Here is a 15,770-nt window from a genome sequence, read left to right on the forward strand (position 1 = left end):
TGTGTCCTCACCTCAAAAAGTATGACATGTAGGTGTATGGACAATTCACTGCACCAAAGCCTGACAACAGTGCCATTAACGTAACACCAATGACCCCAACTCTACTGATCAATTGTTCGATTGATAGAATACCTGATGGAGAGAAGGAAAACAAATTAAGCACAAATGGATTGGCATATTAAAGGCGAAAGATTTTAAAATATTTTTACTGACATTTCTAGAAATAGCAAAATGCAGATTTTACAACTAGTCCAGACAGCAAAAAACTCAATAAACCTCTGATTTAAGATCAACCCACCAGAAAACGTCCAAATGGTTTTAACATATACTTGAAATCATTGTGACGTACAAGCAAAATTACACAATGCTTTAATTTTACTGATAGTATACTGTGATGTAGAGAGAGGACGGATATTTAGCATTGGGACTACACTCACAACTTAACTGCTCAAGTTACCAATTTCAGCTATATCACTGTGGCGAAGCAGCAGTGGATTAGATATAGGAGCAGGTCATGTGCCTTCTCTCTCAGCTGTGTGCAAATCAAGGAGGGAGTAAATCATAGCTCTCGCTATGGGACTGTGGAATCCCTTAGCACAAGCAACGTAGCGTTGAAAGCTCTCAAGATATGCACAAAATTGTAAAATAACATATTACATCATAATAGCACCTTCTAACTACAACACTCAGTGCTTTTTCCATTTGCAACACCAGCTGTTCTGTTAAGTGAGATTTGCCAGCTTGTGGCTAGTTAACAACTGTGGGCAGCACAGAGTTGAGACTGCTTAAATTTGTTTTGCTTTAGAGACTTTCCTCCCATTATCGTCTGGGCTGGATTTGGATCCACGTTCCATCCAATCACTCCATCAGTAGATTTATGAAAAGCTATGACTGTACAAGATTTTGAGGGGCTTTTTGACATATTGCTGGGTGTGTCCGTGGAGTGGTTACAGTCTGGAACTAGCAATGCAGGGGTTCAAATTCACCATCTCTAGATGTGAAGAATTAATTTGATAAATCTGGTAAATGAAAAATTGACCAACACCAGAGAAATGACTGTAAAAGCTGCTCAATTGCAGTAAAAACCCAACTGTCTAGAATCATAGAATCTTACAGCACAGAAGGAGGCCTTCGACCAGTCATGCTGTGAAGGGGCTGTCCAGTTTAGTCCTAAATGCCAGATTTTATCCATAAGCCTTCAAGCAGACTGCCACTTTCCTTCTGAAAGTTCCCATGGAATCTGATTCCACCACCTTTTCAAGTAGAGCGTTCTGGATTTTAACAACCCTCTCTGTGAAAAAATTTTCTCATCTCCCCTCTAAATTTGCTGCAAATGATTTGAAATCAATGACCTCTAATTATTGACCCACTTGCCTGAGGGGATAGTTTTTCTCTACCTATTTATCAAAACCTATCAGGTTTGCCACACACATTCCAGAATCAAATAATTAAATAAAAATTACAGGGTTGCTATTAAATCACATATTTCCACACAATTATTTTGAGTTATGAATGAGAATGTAATTTTAATTAGTGTAAGAAAACTGACCGTGACAACTTTACATGTCACGGGTCTCCTAAGTAGGTGTGGGATGTAACCATGGACTACAAATTACATCTACTTAAGAACATAAGAAATAGAAACACCTTGATAAATATACAATCAGGTAGAATGCTTATTATAACAGACTGGGCTTTGAGTTGGGAATCAATGATAAGATTTAAACAGATTGGCTCCACAGCCTCTTATTGCTCAAAATACAGTTCAATCTATCAGGTGTTTTTATAAAAACTATACAGCTGGCTTTCAATGGTAATATAAAATTATCAATACATTATCTATGAAAATATATGTAATAAATCATTCTTCCCAGCAAGCTGGAATGGACTCACCATGTTTTGGGCTCAGAATAGGAAAAGGATCTCCAAGTTTCCAGAAAAAGTACATGAATGTCAACCAAACGACACATGCAAATAGGAATCTCTTTCTCTGTACTAAAGAAAACATACAGGTTATCTGTGTCCTCTGGTTACTGACCCTCATGCTAATGGAAATAGTTTCTCCTTACTTACTTAATCATGGTTTTGAACACATTTATCAAATCTCCCCATAACCTTCTCTGCTCCAACATGGTCACCACTCTACTGTAGGTGGTGATTTGCTTATGTGACCAATGTATCCTTTTTCTTTGTAGTATGCGTGCAATTTGTTGAAGTGCTCTTTAAATTTTTTTGCATGGCTGCACTTGGGCGGTAACTTAAAGAGGTCGATTTGTGCGCAGCCAGCATGGGAACTTTTGGGCTGCTGCATGACTGTGCAGCTTAGAGGGAACATTGAACGTGACACCTCCATTACTAATGTCAACAAATTAGTTCCAAAATATTTGCTCCAAGTAGATATTAGCAAGAACCTTACCCACTGCAAAAAATGATTTTATTGAAGGATAAATACCATGTCTTCTTTGATTTTGGTAAGAGCTAGTTCTAACTTTAATTTTATGAACAATTCAACTAATTGACCATAATATAAAACTGTCAACAAAAAGTCAAACTATAGATACCATTTATTATCACACACAACACAGGACAACTATCAATTGTTGCCTAACAGCCAAAAATGAGTAGAAAAAGAATCAAACATCTGATGTGGTAAGTTACCAACGTAAATGTCCAGTCCTATGCTAGATCCAAATGGACAAGTGATTAGAATATTCATTTTTAATTCAGGATTTGACTGTTTCAATAACAAGCTCATCAGGATGAGATGCTTTGACACCTGTACTGATCGGAGTATTGAGAAATTATGACTGCATCTTCCAAAACAAAATTGTATCTCAACTCATTTTAAAACAGAAATTAAACATTTTTTAATATACATATGCATTGTTGTATTATCTTGGGTACTTGAAATGGTTGCAATTACTTACAAAGCCGAATGTTGCTGACCACAAAATAGCCAATGTAGAAAGGGACAATAAAAATAAGTGCCACAAGGGTGACGTATAGATTCAACTTCCAATGAAAATATCTTGAGCTGGAACACAACAAAAGTTAAATGCTGTTAAAATTCCTGCATTGTCAAGAACGCTGCACCTTGTGGCTTTATCTGATCAATATCTCGGCCAATGTAACAAGGCTCAGTGATTGGACAGGGTACCCTTGCCATTGTACTCTGGTTTACTGGATCACATACAGACATGTGATTGCATCCTCTTCAGTAAATGGGTGAATAAACAACCAAAGTGAGGCTCAGACTAGTAACCAACAGTCCTGAGTTCAAGTTGTTGCATTTCTGCCTAGACTGTTGGGATGAAAGTCTCTTCAGTTTCTTGATTGTAAGGGTCATAAATAGAATGGTTTTGTGCAATCACAATCGCCGCATAAAGATGCCCCAAATTCAGCAATCTCACTCAAAGGGTTCACAAGATGGATGAAATTCTGGATAAGCAACATCCACCACATTCTAAGACTTCCTCAAAATACTAGTCAAGTTTGACACGGCTTTATAAATCCATGCTGACTAACGCCCATTAGCCAATACTTTTCCAAAGAACTCTTGTTTTTAACCACAACTGAAACAAGGTCAACTGACTTTGTTTTGTAGTTCATCCTTTCCTCTTTTCTGAAGAAGCGTATGCCATTTGCCACCTTCATATCCTAATAATTGCAAAACTAGAGCAATGCCATTCGGGGGTGAAATCAAGACTTATTCACACAAAATATGGTGCAAATCTGTGACTCGCACCTAGCCACGCCCCTAGCCAAGCTGTTCCAGTACTGCTACAACACTGGCATCTACTCAAAGTGGAAAATTACCCAGGTATGCCCTAGCCACAAAAGGCAGGACAAATCCAAACTGGCCAATTACCGCCCCATTAGTCGACTCTTAATCATCAGCAAAGTGATGGAAGGCGTCGTCGACAGTGCTATCAAGCACCACTTAAACAGCAATAACCTGCTCACCAATGCTCAGTTTGGGTTCCACCAGGGCCACTTGGTTCCTGACCTCATTACAGCCTTGATTTAAACATGGACCTTTGCTGTTTGTAGTATATATAAATGATTTGGAGGAAAATGTAGCTGGTCTGATTAGGAAGTTTGCGGACGACACAAAGGTTGATGGAGTTGCGGACAGTGCTGAGGATTGTCAGAGGATACAGCAGGATATAGATCGGTTGGAGACTTGGGCGGAGAAATGGCAGATGGAGTTTAATCCGGACAAATGTGAGGTAATGTATTTTGGAAGGTCTAATGCAGGTGGGAAGTATACAGTAAATGGCAGAACCCTTAGGAGTATTGACAGGCAGAGAGATCTGGGCGTACAGGTCCACAGGTCACTGAAAGTGGCAACGCAGGTGGATAAGGTAGTCAAGAAGGCATATGGCATGCTTGCCTTCATCGGTCGGGGCACAGAGTATAAAAATTGGCAAGTCACGCTGCAGCTGTACAGAACTTTAGTTAGGCCACACTTAGAATATTGCGTGCAATTCTGGTCGCCACATGACCAGAAGGACGTGGAGGCTTTGGAGAGGGTACAGAAGAGGTTTACCAGGATGTTGCCTGGTCTGGAGGGCATTAGCTATGAGGAGAGGTTGGATAAACTCAGATTGTTTTCACTGGAACGACGGAGGTGGAGGGGTGACATGATAGAAGTTTACAAAGTTATAAGCGGTATGGACAGTGTGGATAGTCAGAAGCTTTTTCCCAGGGTGGAAGAGTCAGTTACTAGGGGACATAGGTTTAAGGTGAGAGGGGCAAAGTTTAGAGGGGATGTGCAAGGCAAGTTCTTTACACAGAGGGTGGTGAGTGCCTGGAACTTGTTGCCGGGGGAGGTGGTGGAAGCAGGTACCATCGAGACGTTTAAGAGGCATCTTGACAAATACATGAATAGGATGGGAATAGAGGGATACGGACCCCGGAAGTGCAGAAGGTTTTAGTTTAGGCAGTCATCAAGATCGGCGCAGGCTTGGAGGGCCAAATGGCCTGTTCCTGTGCTGTTCTTTGTTCTTTTTGGACGAAAGAGCTGAACTCAAGAGCTGAGGTGAGAGTGACTGCCCTTGACATCAAGGCAGCATTTCACCAAGTGTGACATCAAGGAGCCTGAGCCAAATTGAAGTCAATGCGAGTCAGGGGAAAATCTGTCCACTGGTTGGAGTCATACCTAGCACAAAGGAAGATGGCTGTCGTTGTTGGAGGCCAATCACCTCAGTCCAGGACATTGCTGAAGGAGTTCCTCAGGGTAGTGTCCTAGGCCCAAACACCTTCAGCTGCTTCATCAATGACCTTCCCTCCATCATAAGGTCAGAAGTGGGGATATTCGTTGATGATTGTGCGACGTTCAGTACCATTCGCGACTGCTCAGACACTGAAGCAGTCCGTGTCCATATTCAGTAAGACCTGGTGTCATTGAGGCTTGGACTGATAAGTGGCAAGTATCATTCGTGTCACACAAGTGCCAGGCAATGACCTCCAACAAGAGAACACCCAACCACCTCCCCTTGACATTCAATCGCATTACGATTGCTGAATCCCCCTTATCAACATTCTGGGAGTTACCATTGACCAGAAACTAACTGGACAAGCCACATAAATACTGCAGCTACAAGAGCAGGTCAGAGGCTGGAAATTCTACAGTGAGTAACCCACCTCCTGATTTCCCAAAGTCTGTCCACGATCTACAAGGCACAAGTCAGGAGTGTGCTGGAATGCTCTCCATTTTCCTGGATGAGCACGGTTCAAACAACAGTCCGGAAGCTTGACACCATCCAGGACAAGGCAGCCCACTTGATTGGCACCCCATCCATCCGCTTCAACATTCACTCCTTTTACCACTGATGAACAGTGGCAGCAGTGTGCATCATATTCAAGATGCATTGCAACAACACACTATGCAACCTTCAACAGCACCTTCCTACCACGTGACTTCTTCCACCTAGGACAAGTTCCCCTCCAAGCCACACACCATCCTGACTTGGAACTATATTGCCATTCCTTCACTGTCGCAGAATCAAAATCCTGGAACTCCCTTCCTAACAGCACTGTGGGTGTACCTACACCACACGGACTGCAGCGGTTCAAGAAGGCAGCTCACCACACCATCTCAAGAGCAGTTAGGGATGGGCAACAAACACTGGCCTTGCCAGTGACTTCCACATCCCATGAAATGACGAACAAAAATTAAAAGCAGATTCAATCTCAACTCTCACACCCAGTGCGTACATAGATTATAATGGGGAGTTACTATATACAAGCAAAGCAGCCCACTTTATTAGCACTCCATCCACCGTCTTAAACATTTGATCCCTCCATCACCAGCGCACAGTGGCTACAGTGTGTACCATCTACAAGATGCACTGCAGCAACTCACCAAACCTCCTTCAACAGCACCTTCCAAACCCACAACCTCTTTCACCTAGGACAAAGGCAGCAGGCGCATGGTAACCCCACCCCCTGCAAGTTTGCCTCCAAGTCACACACGATCCTGACCTGGAAATATATCGCTGTTCCTTCACTATCACTGGATCAAGATCCTGGAACTCCCTCCCTAACAGCACTGCAGGTGCACCTGCACCACACTGACTGCAGTAGTTCAAGGCAGCAAGTCAGCACCCCCATCTCAAGGGCAATTAAGGATGGGTAATAAATGCTGGCCTTGCCAGTGGTGCCCATGGCCATGACAGTATTTCAAAGGACAGTAGGGAAGCTCTCCAAGTGCAAAAGCAAATTACTTTGGAAATCTGAAATAAAAACAGAAAATGCTCAGAAAGTCTGCCAGCATCGGTGGAGAGAGAAACAGAGTTAACGTTTCAGATCATTGACCTTTCATCAGCTCAAATGAAAGGTCACAGATCTGAAACGTTAACTCTGTTTCTCTCTCTACCGATGCTGCCTGACTTACTATTTCCAGCATTTTCTGAGCTCTCTCCACTGACTTGGCCAATATTTTATCCCTCAACCAACATCACTAAAAAAACATGATCTGGTTATTATCACATGCTATTAATGGGACCTTGTTATGCACAACTTAGCTCCTCTGATTCCCTCACTATAACAAAGACAATATTTCAAAAGGATCTGATGGGATGTGAAGTGCTTTGGGATATCCTGTGGTACTGAAAGGCTATATAAATGCAAGTTCATGTTTTATTTCTATGAGAAAAAGAGTTAGGGAAGGAACCTATTTTGGCTTACTGTACTGGTGAAGTAACAACAATACAATTAATTCCAATTAGCTCCAGAATACCTGACAACCTTTATGTACAATTGGAAAAGCACAGAATGATGTTCTTGGGCTGACTAATAGCAGGTGCATCCCTACACAGTCCTAAAATATTGATAAGGAATACAAACTCACCTGCTGTTTAAAAGACCCAGAATCTCAAAGATAATGAGTTCAAACATCGTACAGGAGAAAGCAAACATCACAGAGAAAACTATTTGGACAACATACTGTCGGACCTGCACGAAAGAAGAAAAATGGTATTCAGCACTGTGTAGGATAAGTGACTGCTGCTTCCAGCGATACAAACATGGAGAAAGCTGCTATTCTCGGTAGAGGAGCATTAAACTGACAGAAGCACGTTATTCAATGTAATGCCGATAATTACTGTTGGTAGCAAGAAGAGAAGGAAACGAGATACAGCTCTTCCCATCAAAAATGTATTTACATACAATTTACAGCACAAAAACAGACCATGGGACCCAACAAGTCTACGTCAGCGTTTATGCTCCACACAAGCCCCCTCCCACCTTATTTCACCCCATCATCAAACCATTTATTCTTGGGAATTGCTCGCAAGGCCACTTTTATTACACAACCCTAGTTGCCTTTAACTGAATGGCTTGCTAGGTCACTGCAAAGAATCAATTGTATTGGTGTGACACTGGAGTCACCTACAGGCCAGACCGGGTTAGGACGGCAGGTTTCCTTCCCTCAGGGATATTGGTGAACACATGTTTGATGGATTACTGCCAGTTATTGTAATCAGAAACCCTAAGCCTGCATGGCAAAGAATTCTCTCACACAGTACAAACTGCATGAATAATCGAGGGAAAACTTTTAAACTGGGATCATTTCATTTTTTGGAGGACAAAGACAGGTTACTAAATTTATTAAATATTAATTCTGTTTCTAAATAGCCCAACCTGTTCAATCTATCCTGATAGGTATAACCTCTCAGTTCTAGTACCATCCTTGTATATCTTTTTTGTACTTTCTCCAGTGCTTCTATATCTGTTTTATAATATGGCGACCAGAACTGTGCAGAGTGCTCCCAGTGTCATCTAACCAAGGTTCTCTACATTCAATAACAACTTATATATATATAGTGCCTTTAATATAATAAAACATCCCAAGGTGCTAGTTACAGCCAACATAATTTCCCTGCTTTTCAAATCTATTCCTCTACAGTACAAAGAGAATAAAAATAACTAAAATGACTACACTCAAAATCAGAAAAAAATTCAAACAAGGTACAAACAATTTAATAAAAAATTATTTGTAACCAATAACATCCCAAGCCACAATGAACCTCAACCTGGATATTTGTCCTATGAACAGTAAGCTCATTGAGTTGACTTTGTAGCACTTGGAAATTTACCTCATAATCCTTGAATAACTGACGCATAAAGAAAAGCCATCCAAATCCAAAAAACAGGACCTGCAAAAGTGATGCACAAAAAAATGTCAATATCCCAAACCAATTGGAGGTGCAGCATTCTCATATATAGGACTGAAATAGTCCAATGATTCAGACTAGCACAATACAGCAACAACTTGCATTTATATACTGCTTTTGATGTAGAACATCCCAAGGCACTTCACGGGAACATCAGACAAAATTTGACTCCAGATGACTAAAAGTTTGGTCAAAGAGGTAGGTTTTAAGGAGCGTCTTAAAGGAAGAAAGAGAGGTAGAGAGCTCTAGGGAGGGAATTCTAGAGCTTGGAATGAGAGGAGGTGTGAGTTAGGATACGGGCAGGAGAGTTTTGGGTGAGCTCAGGTTTATGTGGTGTGCAAGAGTGGGGACTGGTGAGGAGAGAATATGAGACCAAAGGATAATTAAGTCAACACTACCCAGTAGCAATTATACTCGTGACAGCAAGTCTCTTTTAAACCACTCAAAACCAACTTGTATTTATAAAGCATCTTTACAGTAGTAAAATGTCCCAAGGCACTGTGAGTGTAATCAGGCAAAAATTGACACCGAGCCAAAGGAGAAGATATCAGGTCAGGTGACTAAACATTTGGTCAAAGAGGTAGGTTTTAAGCAGCGTCATAAAAGAAGCTGAGGTGGAGATGCAAAGAGGTTTGCGGAGAGAATTCCAGAGCTTAGAGTCGAGGCAGCTGAAAACACTGTCACCAATGGTGGGAGGCAAAGGAAGTGAAGGATGAGCAAGAGGCCAGAACTGGAGGAGTGCAGAGATCATAGAGGGTTGTAGCTGGTTATAGATATAGAGAGGGAAAAGGCCAGGGTAGGATTTGAAAACACGGATGTGTACTTCAAAATCAAAGTGTTGGTGGACCAACAGCCAAAGTAGGCCAGCGAGCACAGGTTATGTGCATATGTTATTTGTAACTTTATACTCAAAATTTAACTGAACCAGACATCCCAGTAATGTAACAAATTGAAAAAGAAAAGTGTTCCTGTATAACACAATGGGGCCACATTTAGGGCAGTAGAGACACAAAATCCACCTGCATAAAATATTGCTGAAACCAGTAATCCGACTACTTATCATGGCATGGGGAGACATTACTCGGTCTCAGCTCGGGGTTTCAAATCCAGTCAATTACAGGAGGTAGTTTAGAGATACAGCACTGAAACAGGCCCTTCGGCCCACCGGGTCTGTGCGGACCATCAACCACCCATTTATACTAATCTTACACTAATTCCATATTCCTACCACATCCCCACCTGTCCCTATATTTCCCTACCACCTACCTATACTAGGGGCAATTTATAATGGCCAATTTACCTATCAACCTGCAAGTCTTTGGCATGTGGGAGGAAACCGGAGCACCCGGAGGAAACCCACGCAGACACAGGGAGAACTTGCAAACTCCACACAGGCAGTACCCAGAACCCAGTACCCGGGTCGCTGGAGCTGTGAGGCTGCGGTGCTAACCACCGCGCCACTGGTAGGGAAAAAGGAAAGACGCATTTCTATATAGCATCTTACACAATCTCAGAATGCCTCACAGCTCTTCACAGGCACTAAACTACTTTTTGATGTCAGGTCACAGTTGTAATGTAGGAAATCCAGCAGCCAATTTGTGCACAGCAAGCTCCCACAAAGTGAAATAATGACCAGAAAATCTCTTTTTGTGATGTTGAGGGATAAATATTCGCCAGAACACTGGGCAGAACTCCCCTGGTCTTCTTCAATAGAGTGCCAAGGGATTTTGTATGTCCTTTTATCGTGCCTCAGTATAACATCTCATCCAAAAGACAGTACCTCTGACAGTGCATCACTACCTCAATACTGCACTGGAAGTGTCAACCTGGATTTTTGTGCTCAAGTCCGTGGAGTGGGCCTTGAATCCACATGTTCTGACTCAGAGGCAAGAGTAATACAACTGAGCCATGACTGACACAGAAAACTAAAAGCTCTTCTAGTTTGGGAGAATGCCTTTGATCACAGAGTCACAGTTCTCACTATTTCAGTGGTATTCTCAAAAGCCCTGGCTACGATAGTTTCAACAGAATTACAGGCTTATGCTTCTGTGGCTTTACACCCCATTTCTGGATTAACTTCCCCCTTTCTTTGCCTGCTCAAGACACAGGGCTAAGTTGTGCATTCTTATTGCAAGCAAAACACCAGCACACATGTTCAGTGCTGCGCCACTTTCCAGATTCAGTCTCCAAAATTCTGGATTAAATGCTTTCTCCCTGGCAACTGACAGCTATGAATCCTGACAGTACTCGAAAAGGCACCATGAGAATACATTACATTTGGAACTTGCTACCACAAGGAATAGCTGGGGTGAATAGCATAGATGCATTTAAGGGGATGCTGGATAAATACATGAGGGAGAAAGGAATAGAAGGATATGCTGATAGGGTGAGATGAAGTGGAAGGAGGCTTGCGGCCAGCATAAACACTGGCACAGTCCAGTTGGGCCATATGACCTGTTTCTGTGCTGTAAACGTCTATCTAATGTGCGAATTAATTCTAAAGAACAGAAAACCCCAGACGATCAAGTTATAAACACTCACATCGAGGAGTACAAATGAGTAAAAGTTCCCCTTTTGGTGGAAGGGAGTGTGTGAAGGTGCTGGGAGAGAAGGGGTGGAGGGAGCAGCAAGTGTAATGGAGGCGGGGGTGATGCAGGCTGTGGGGGGGGGGGGGGGGGGGAAGGGGCAGGGGTGAATGAGGGGGAATGGGAGCTGATAGGGAGGGACTGGGCTGAGGGAGGAAGGGTTTCGGCCTCTGGTTTGGAATATCGCGGTTTCCACCCCCGACAGGGCCCCCTTGGTCAGCGTCCAGTGTCCGGGCTCCGGCCGCACTGACCTGCGACGAGAACATGATCACCGAATCCACAACAAACGACATGGCGCCCACCCGCTCTCTTACGTCATCACGCCGCGACACGCTGACAATCGCAGCGCGACAGAGGAGAAAACCATGGCAACCGGAGAGGCGGGGCCTTTGAGCCAGCGTCTGGAGTCATTAACCCATCAGAGGAGCGCTGCACTGCCGGAAGGACAGCGCCGAGGAAGTGCCGCACTGTTTAAGTTGCCATCTTTCAGAGGAGTCGTTAAACCTGCTCTCAGGTGGTTATAAAAGATGCCAGGTTGCTATTGTGAAGAACAGCAACTGACCTCTCACTGATCTCCTGGTCAATATTTATCCCTTAACTAATATCACCAAAAAATTATCACACTGCTGTTTGTGGGAGCTTACTATGCACAAATTGGCTGCCGCATTTCCTAAATTACAACAACTGCACTTCAAAAGTGCTTTATTGGTGATAAAGCACTTTGTGACACCTTAAGATGTGAAAATTGTTATAGAATGTAAGTTTTTCTTTTTCTGAATGTACAGAACAGGATTCTCAAAGTCATCTGGGAAGACAAACAAACAAACTCCAGCATCCTTACTGAAGCCAATTCCTCCAGTATCGCAACCACGATTATGCAAAACCATCTCCTCTGGTCTGGACACTGCATCCACATGCCAAATAATCGGTTTCCAAAGCAGATCCTGTTCTCTCAACTTAAGGATGGCACCTGATCTCAACGACGGCAGAGATGATGTTTTAAGGACACTCTGAAGGCCTGATTAAAAAATGGACGAATTTACATCAGTGCATTGGAGGAACTTGCCACAAGCGGTACTGTATGGCAGTGCCTCATTCCAGAAAGCTGCAACACAGTTGGAAACTAACTGTATAAACTCTGCTGCGGAGAAGCGACGAAAGCGGAAGGAGAGAGTCTGCAGAACCATGGCCTGAGAACCCCCGTCCCTCAGGGCAGCTCTTGTCCTCTCTGCCCAAAGACATGTGGCTCCAGGATTGACCTGCTGAGTCACGTGAGGACACACAAATCATGAAGACTGGCAGACGTCACCTTCGTTTCGAGGGGCTGACAACAACAACAGCATGTCTGGGACCCAATCATGTTTCCTACATGCTGATTGCTTCACTGGCAACCTCTGCACAAAGACCAGTATCTCAGGATCACACAGCATGAGATATCAATCTCAAATCATTCCTGCCTCGCCAGGCTCTGTAATTATATTTGATGCATTTATTTTTTGAATTTTCTGATAGCTTGTATTACTGAATAATTACTACAAACTACTTATTGCAATATTATTTAATTAAATATAATTATAATCATTAAAAGGGAGTAGTAAACAGTGTATTCCTGCGTAGCTAAGTTTCAAATTATTAATGTAATTCACTTCAAATATTCAACAGAGAATCATAGCGAAGTGAAGGAGGCTATTCAGCCCATCATGGCTGTGCCTGTTCTCTGCTAGCGCTATCCAATTAGTCCCACTCCCCATGATTCTGCCCCCTCTAGATCTGCTGGGGTTTTTTTGCCTTCAATTATTTATCCAATTCCCTTTACAAAGTTACTATTGAATCTGCTTCCACTGCCCTTTTAGGCAGCACATTCCAGATCACAATCACTCACATTAAAATACATGTATTCATGTCCCCTCTGATTCTTTTTCCAATCACCCTAAATCTGTGTCTTCTGCTTAATGACCTTCCTGCTACTGCAAATAGTTTCTCCTTATTTACTCTATCAAAACTATACATAATTTTGAACATGTCTGGTATGTTAGCCTTTATCGCAAGAGGATTTGAGTACAGGAGTAGTGAAGTCTTGCTTCAATTGTGTAGAACCTAGGTTAGACTGCACCTGGAGTACTGTGTACAGTTTTGGTCCCCTTACCTTAGGAAGGATATTATTGCTATAGACGGAGTGCAACGAAGGTTCACCAGACTTGTTCCTGGGATGGTGGGACTGTCCTATGAAGAGAGATTGGGAAAACTGGGCCTGGATTCTCTAGAGTTTTGAAGAATGAGATGTGATCTCGTTGAAACCTACAAAATACTTCAAGGGATAGACAGGGTAGATGCAGCTAAGATGTTTCCCCTGGTTAGGCAGTCTAGAACTAATTTCAAAATAAGGGGAAAGCCACTTAGGATTGAGATGAGGAGAAATTTCTTTACTCAGAGGGTTGTGAATCTTTGGAATTTTCTACCCCAGTGGGCTGTGGAAGCTCAGTCCTTGAGTATGTTTAAAGCAGAGATTGACAGATTTCTAAATACTAATGACTTAAAGGAATATGAGGATAGCGTGGGGAAAAATGCATTGAAGTGGATGATCAGCCATGATTGTATGGAATGGTGTGGCAGGCTCGATGGGCTGAATGGCCTACTCCTGTTTCTATGTTCCTAAATCTGATCTTAACCTTCTCTGCTGTAAGGAGAACAATGCCAGCTTCTCCAGTCTATCCACCTAACTGAAATCCCTCATCCTTGGTATAATTCTAGTAAATCTCCTCTGCTCCTTCTCCAAGGCTTTGGCATCTTTCCTAAAGTGTGGTGTCCAGAAATGAACTAAATATTCCTGCTGTTTTATAAAGTACTAGCATAACTTCCTTGATTTTGTACTCGATGCCTCTATAAATGAATCAAGGATCCCATATACCTTTTAACAGCCTTATCAACTTATCCTGCCATCTTCAAAGCTTTGTGTACATACACTGCCAGGTCTCTGTTCCTGCACCCCCTTTAAAATTGTATTAGTTTATGTTACCTCCTCATTCTTCCCACTAAAATGTATCAAAGGCATTTCTCGGTGTTAAATTTCATCTGTGTGTTTGTACGTTTCACCAGTCTGTCCATGTGTTTCTAACGTTAGTCCCCTCATTGTTAATTACATTTTCAGGTGTCTTTCTGACTTTGTATTTTTGCTGCACCATTGATCTATGAACACCAGAGAGTAGCAGCAAACTATACAACCATTACATGCTTCATGTTATAGTTCTACCTGATAGAAGAGATTAATTCTGGAAGGGAATTTTTTTGTAAAGCCAATCCTGATGTGGATCCTCATTTGATGGAGTTGGGAGTGGAGAATTGGGAATGGAGCTTCTGGCAGATAGGGGAGATCTTTTGGACTGGAGGTTATTTGGGTTGGGATGTGGCATGGGGGTGGGGAAAGATAATTAGAGTGGGAGAAGACTTGTGTGGTGCAGAAATGCCAGCAGAGGCTTGTTTGGCTGACTGACAGGACTGTTTCTGTGCTGTGAATTCTTTGTAATTCTATAGGCATAAAATAAGACGAATCAACTACATTACTTCATGTCCCTTGGGACATCCCATGAATTCCTTTTGGGCTGTAGCTTACTTACACAGGCAATTGTGGCAGCCAATTTTTGCACAGAAAGATCCCTCAAGCAGCAATGACATAAATATATTTTCATAGTCTTTGTTGAAGGTTAAATTTCAGTCAGGATGCTGAGAGAACTCCCTGTTCTTCATCAAAACCGTACCATAAATTTACGGTAAGGGGCAGGAGGTTTAGAAGGGATTTGAGGAAAAAATGTTTTCACCTACAGGGTGGTTGGAATTAAAGGCCAGCTCAGGTCTGCAAATGAAACCCGACCTGAACCCCCAGACAGAAACACATCCGACCTGAGCCTGACCTGGCCCAAGTCCTTTCATTTTTTCCTGCACCCGACCCGGCCATCAATTAACCTAGCTTCCATTTTTCACTTTGTTGCTTATCTGCACAAGCTTAAAAAAACTGTAACTAAACAGTTAAAAGTCCAACAAGTACATTAGCATTGGAGCCACATGGTGATTGAGTGTGTCCAACCCGCTCTGAGCCCAAATGCCGAACCCAGAAAAGAGCCCTGACCCGAACCCGACACATGTCGTCGGGTTCGGGTCAGGTAGCCATGCTCTAGTTGGAATCTGGAACACACTGCCTGAAAGGGTGGTAGAGGCAGGAACCCTCAGAACATTTACGAAGTATTTAGATGAGCACTTGAAACACCATAGCATACAAGGCTATGGGCCAAGTGCTGGAAAATGCGATTAGAATCGATAGGTGCTTGATGGCCGGCACTGACACGATGGATCGAAGGGCCTGTTTCTGTGCTGTATGACTATGACCATGGGATAATTTCCTTCTAACTGAACAGGCTTAATGTCTTGTTCAAAAGACACAACCATTAACAGTACAGTGCTCCCTCAGCACTGAACTGAAGTGTCGGCCTAGATTATGTGATCCAATATTACA

General features: G+C 42.7%; 1 protein-coding gene across 2 annotated transcripts in view; it reads right to left on the bottom strand.

Moving 5' to 3' along the window:
* si:ch73-390b10.2 (Golgi pH regulator) overlaps positions 1–11,609 on the bottom strand; it is a 62,336-nt gene extending 50,727 nt beyond the window's left edge. Inside the window, exons 1-6 of one of the 2 annotated variants that reach the window (XM_068034201.1) lie at positions 11,515–11,609; positions 8,601–8,660; positions 7,355–7,458; positions 2,928–3,034; positions 1,894–1,995; positions 12–132 (exon numbers count right to left, since the gene is read on the bottom strand). In XM_068034201.1, the coding sequence (XP_067890302.1) occupies positions 12–132; positions 1,894–1,995; positions 2,928–3,034; positions 7,355–7,458; positions 8,601–8,660; positions 11,515–11,556 (536 nt within the window). In that variant the 5' untranslated portion in view covers positions 11,557–11,609. The remainder of the gene's footprint in view (positions 1–11; positions 133–1,893; positions 1,996–2,927; positions 3,035–7,354; positions 7,459–8,600; positions 8,661–11,514) is intronic. The other variant, XM_068034200.1, reaches the window with a different exon arrangement.
* Between the last annotated feature and the right edge of the window lie 4,161 nt (positions 11,610–15,770).

The sequence above is a fragment of the Heterodontus francisci genome, chromosome 6 (assembly GCF_036365525.1).
Source record: "Heterodontus francisci isolate sHetFra1 chromosome 6, sHetFra1.hap1, whole genome shotgun sequence".
NCBI classification, from domain to species: domain Eukaryota; kingdom Metazoa; phylum Chordata; class Chondrichthyes; order Heterodontiformes; family Heterodontidae; genus Heterodontus; species Heterodontus francisci.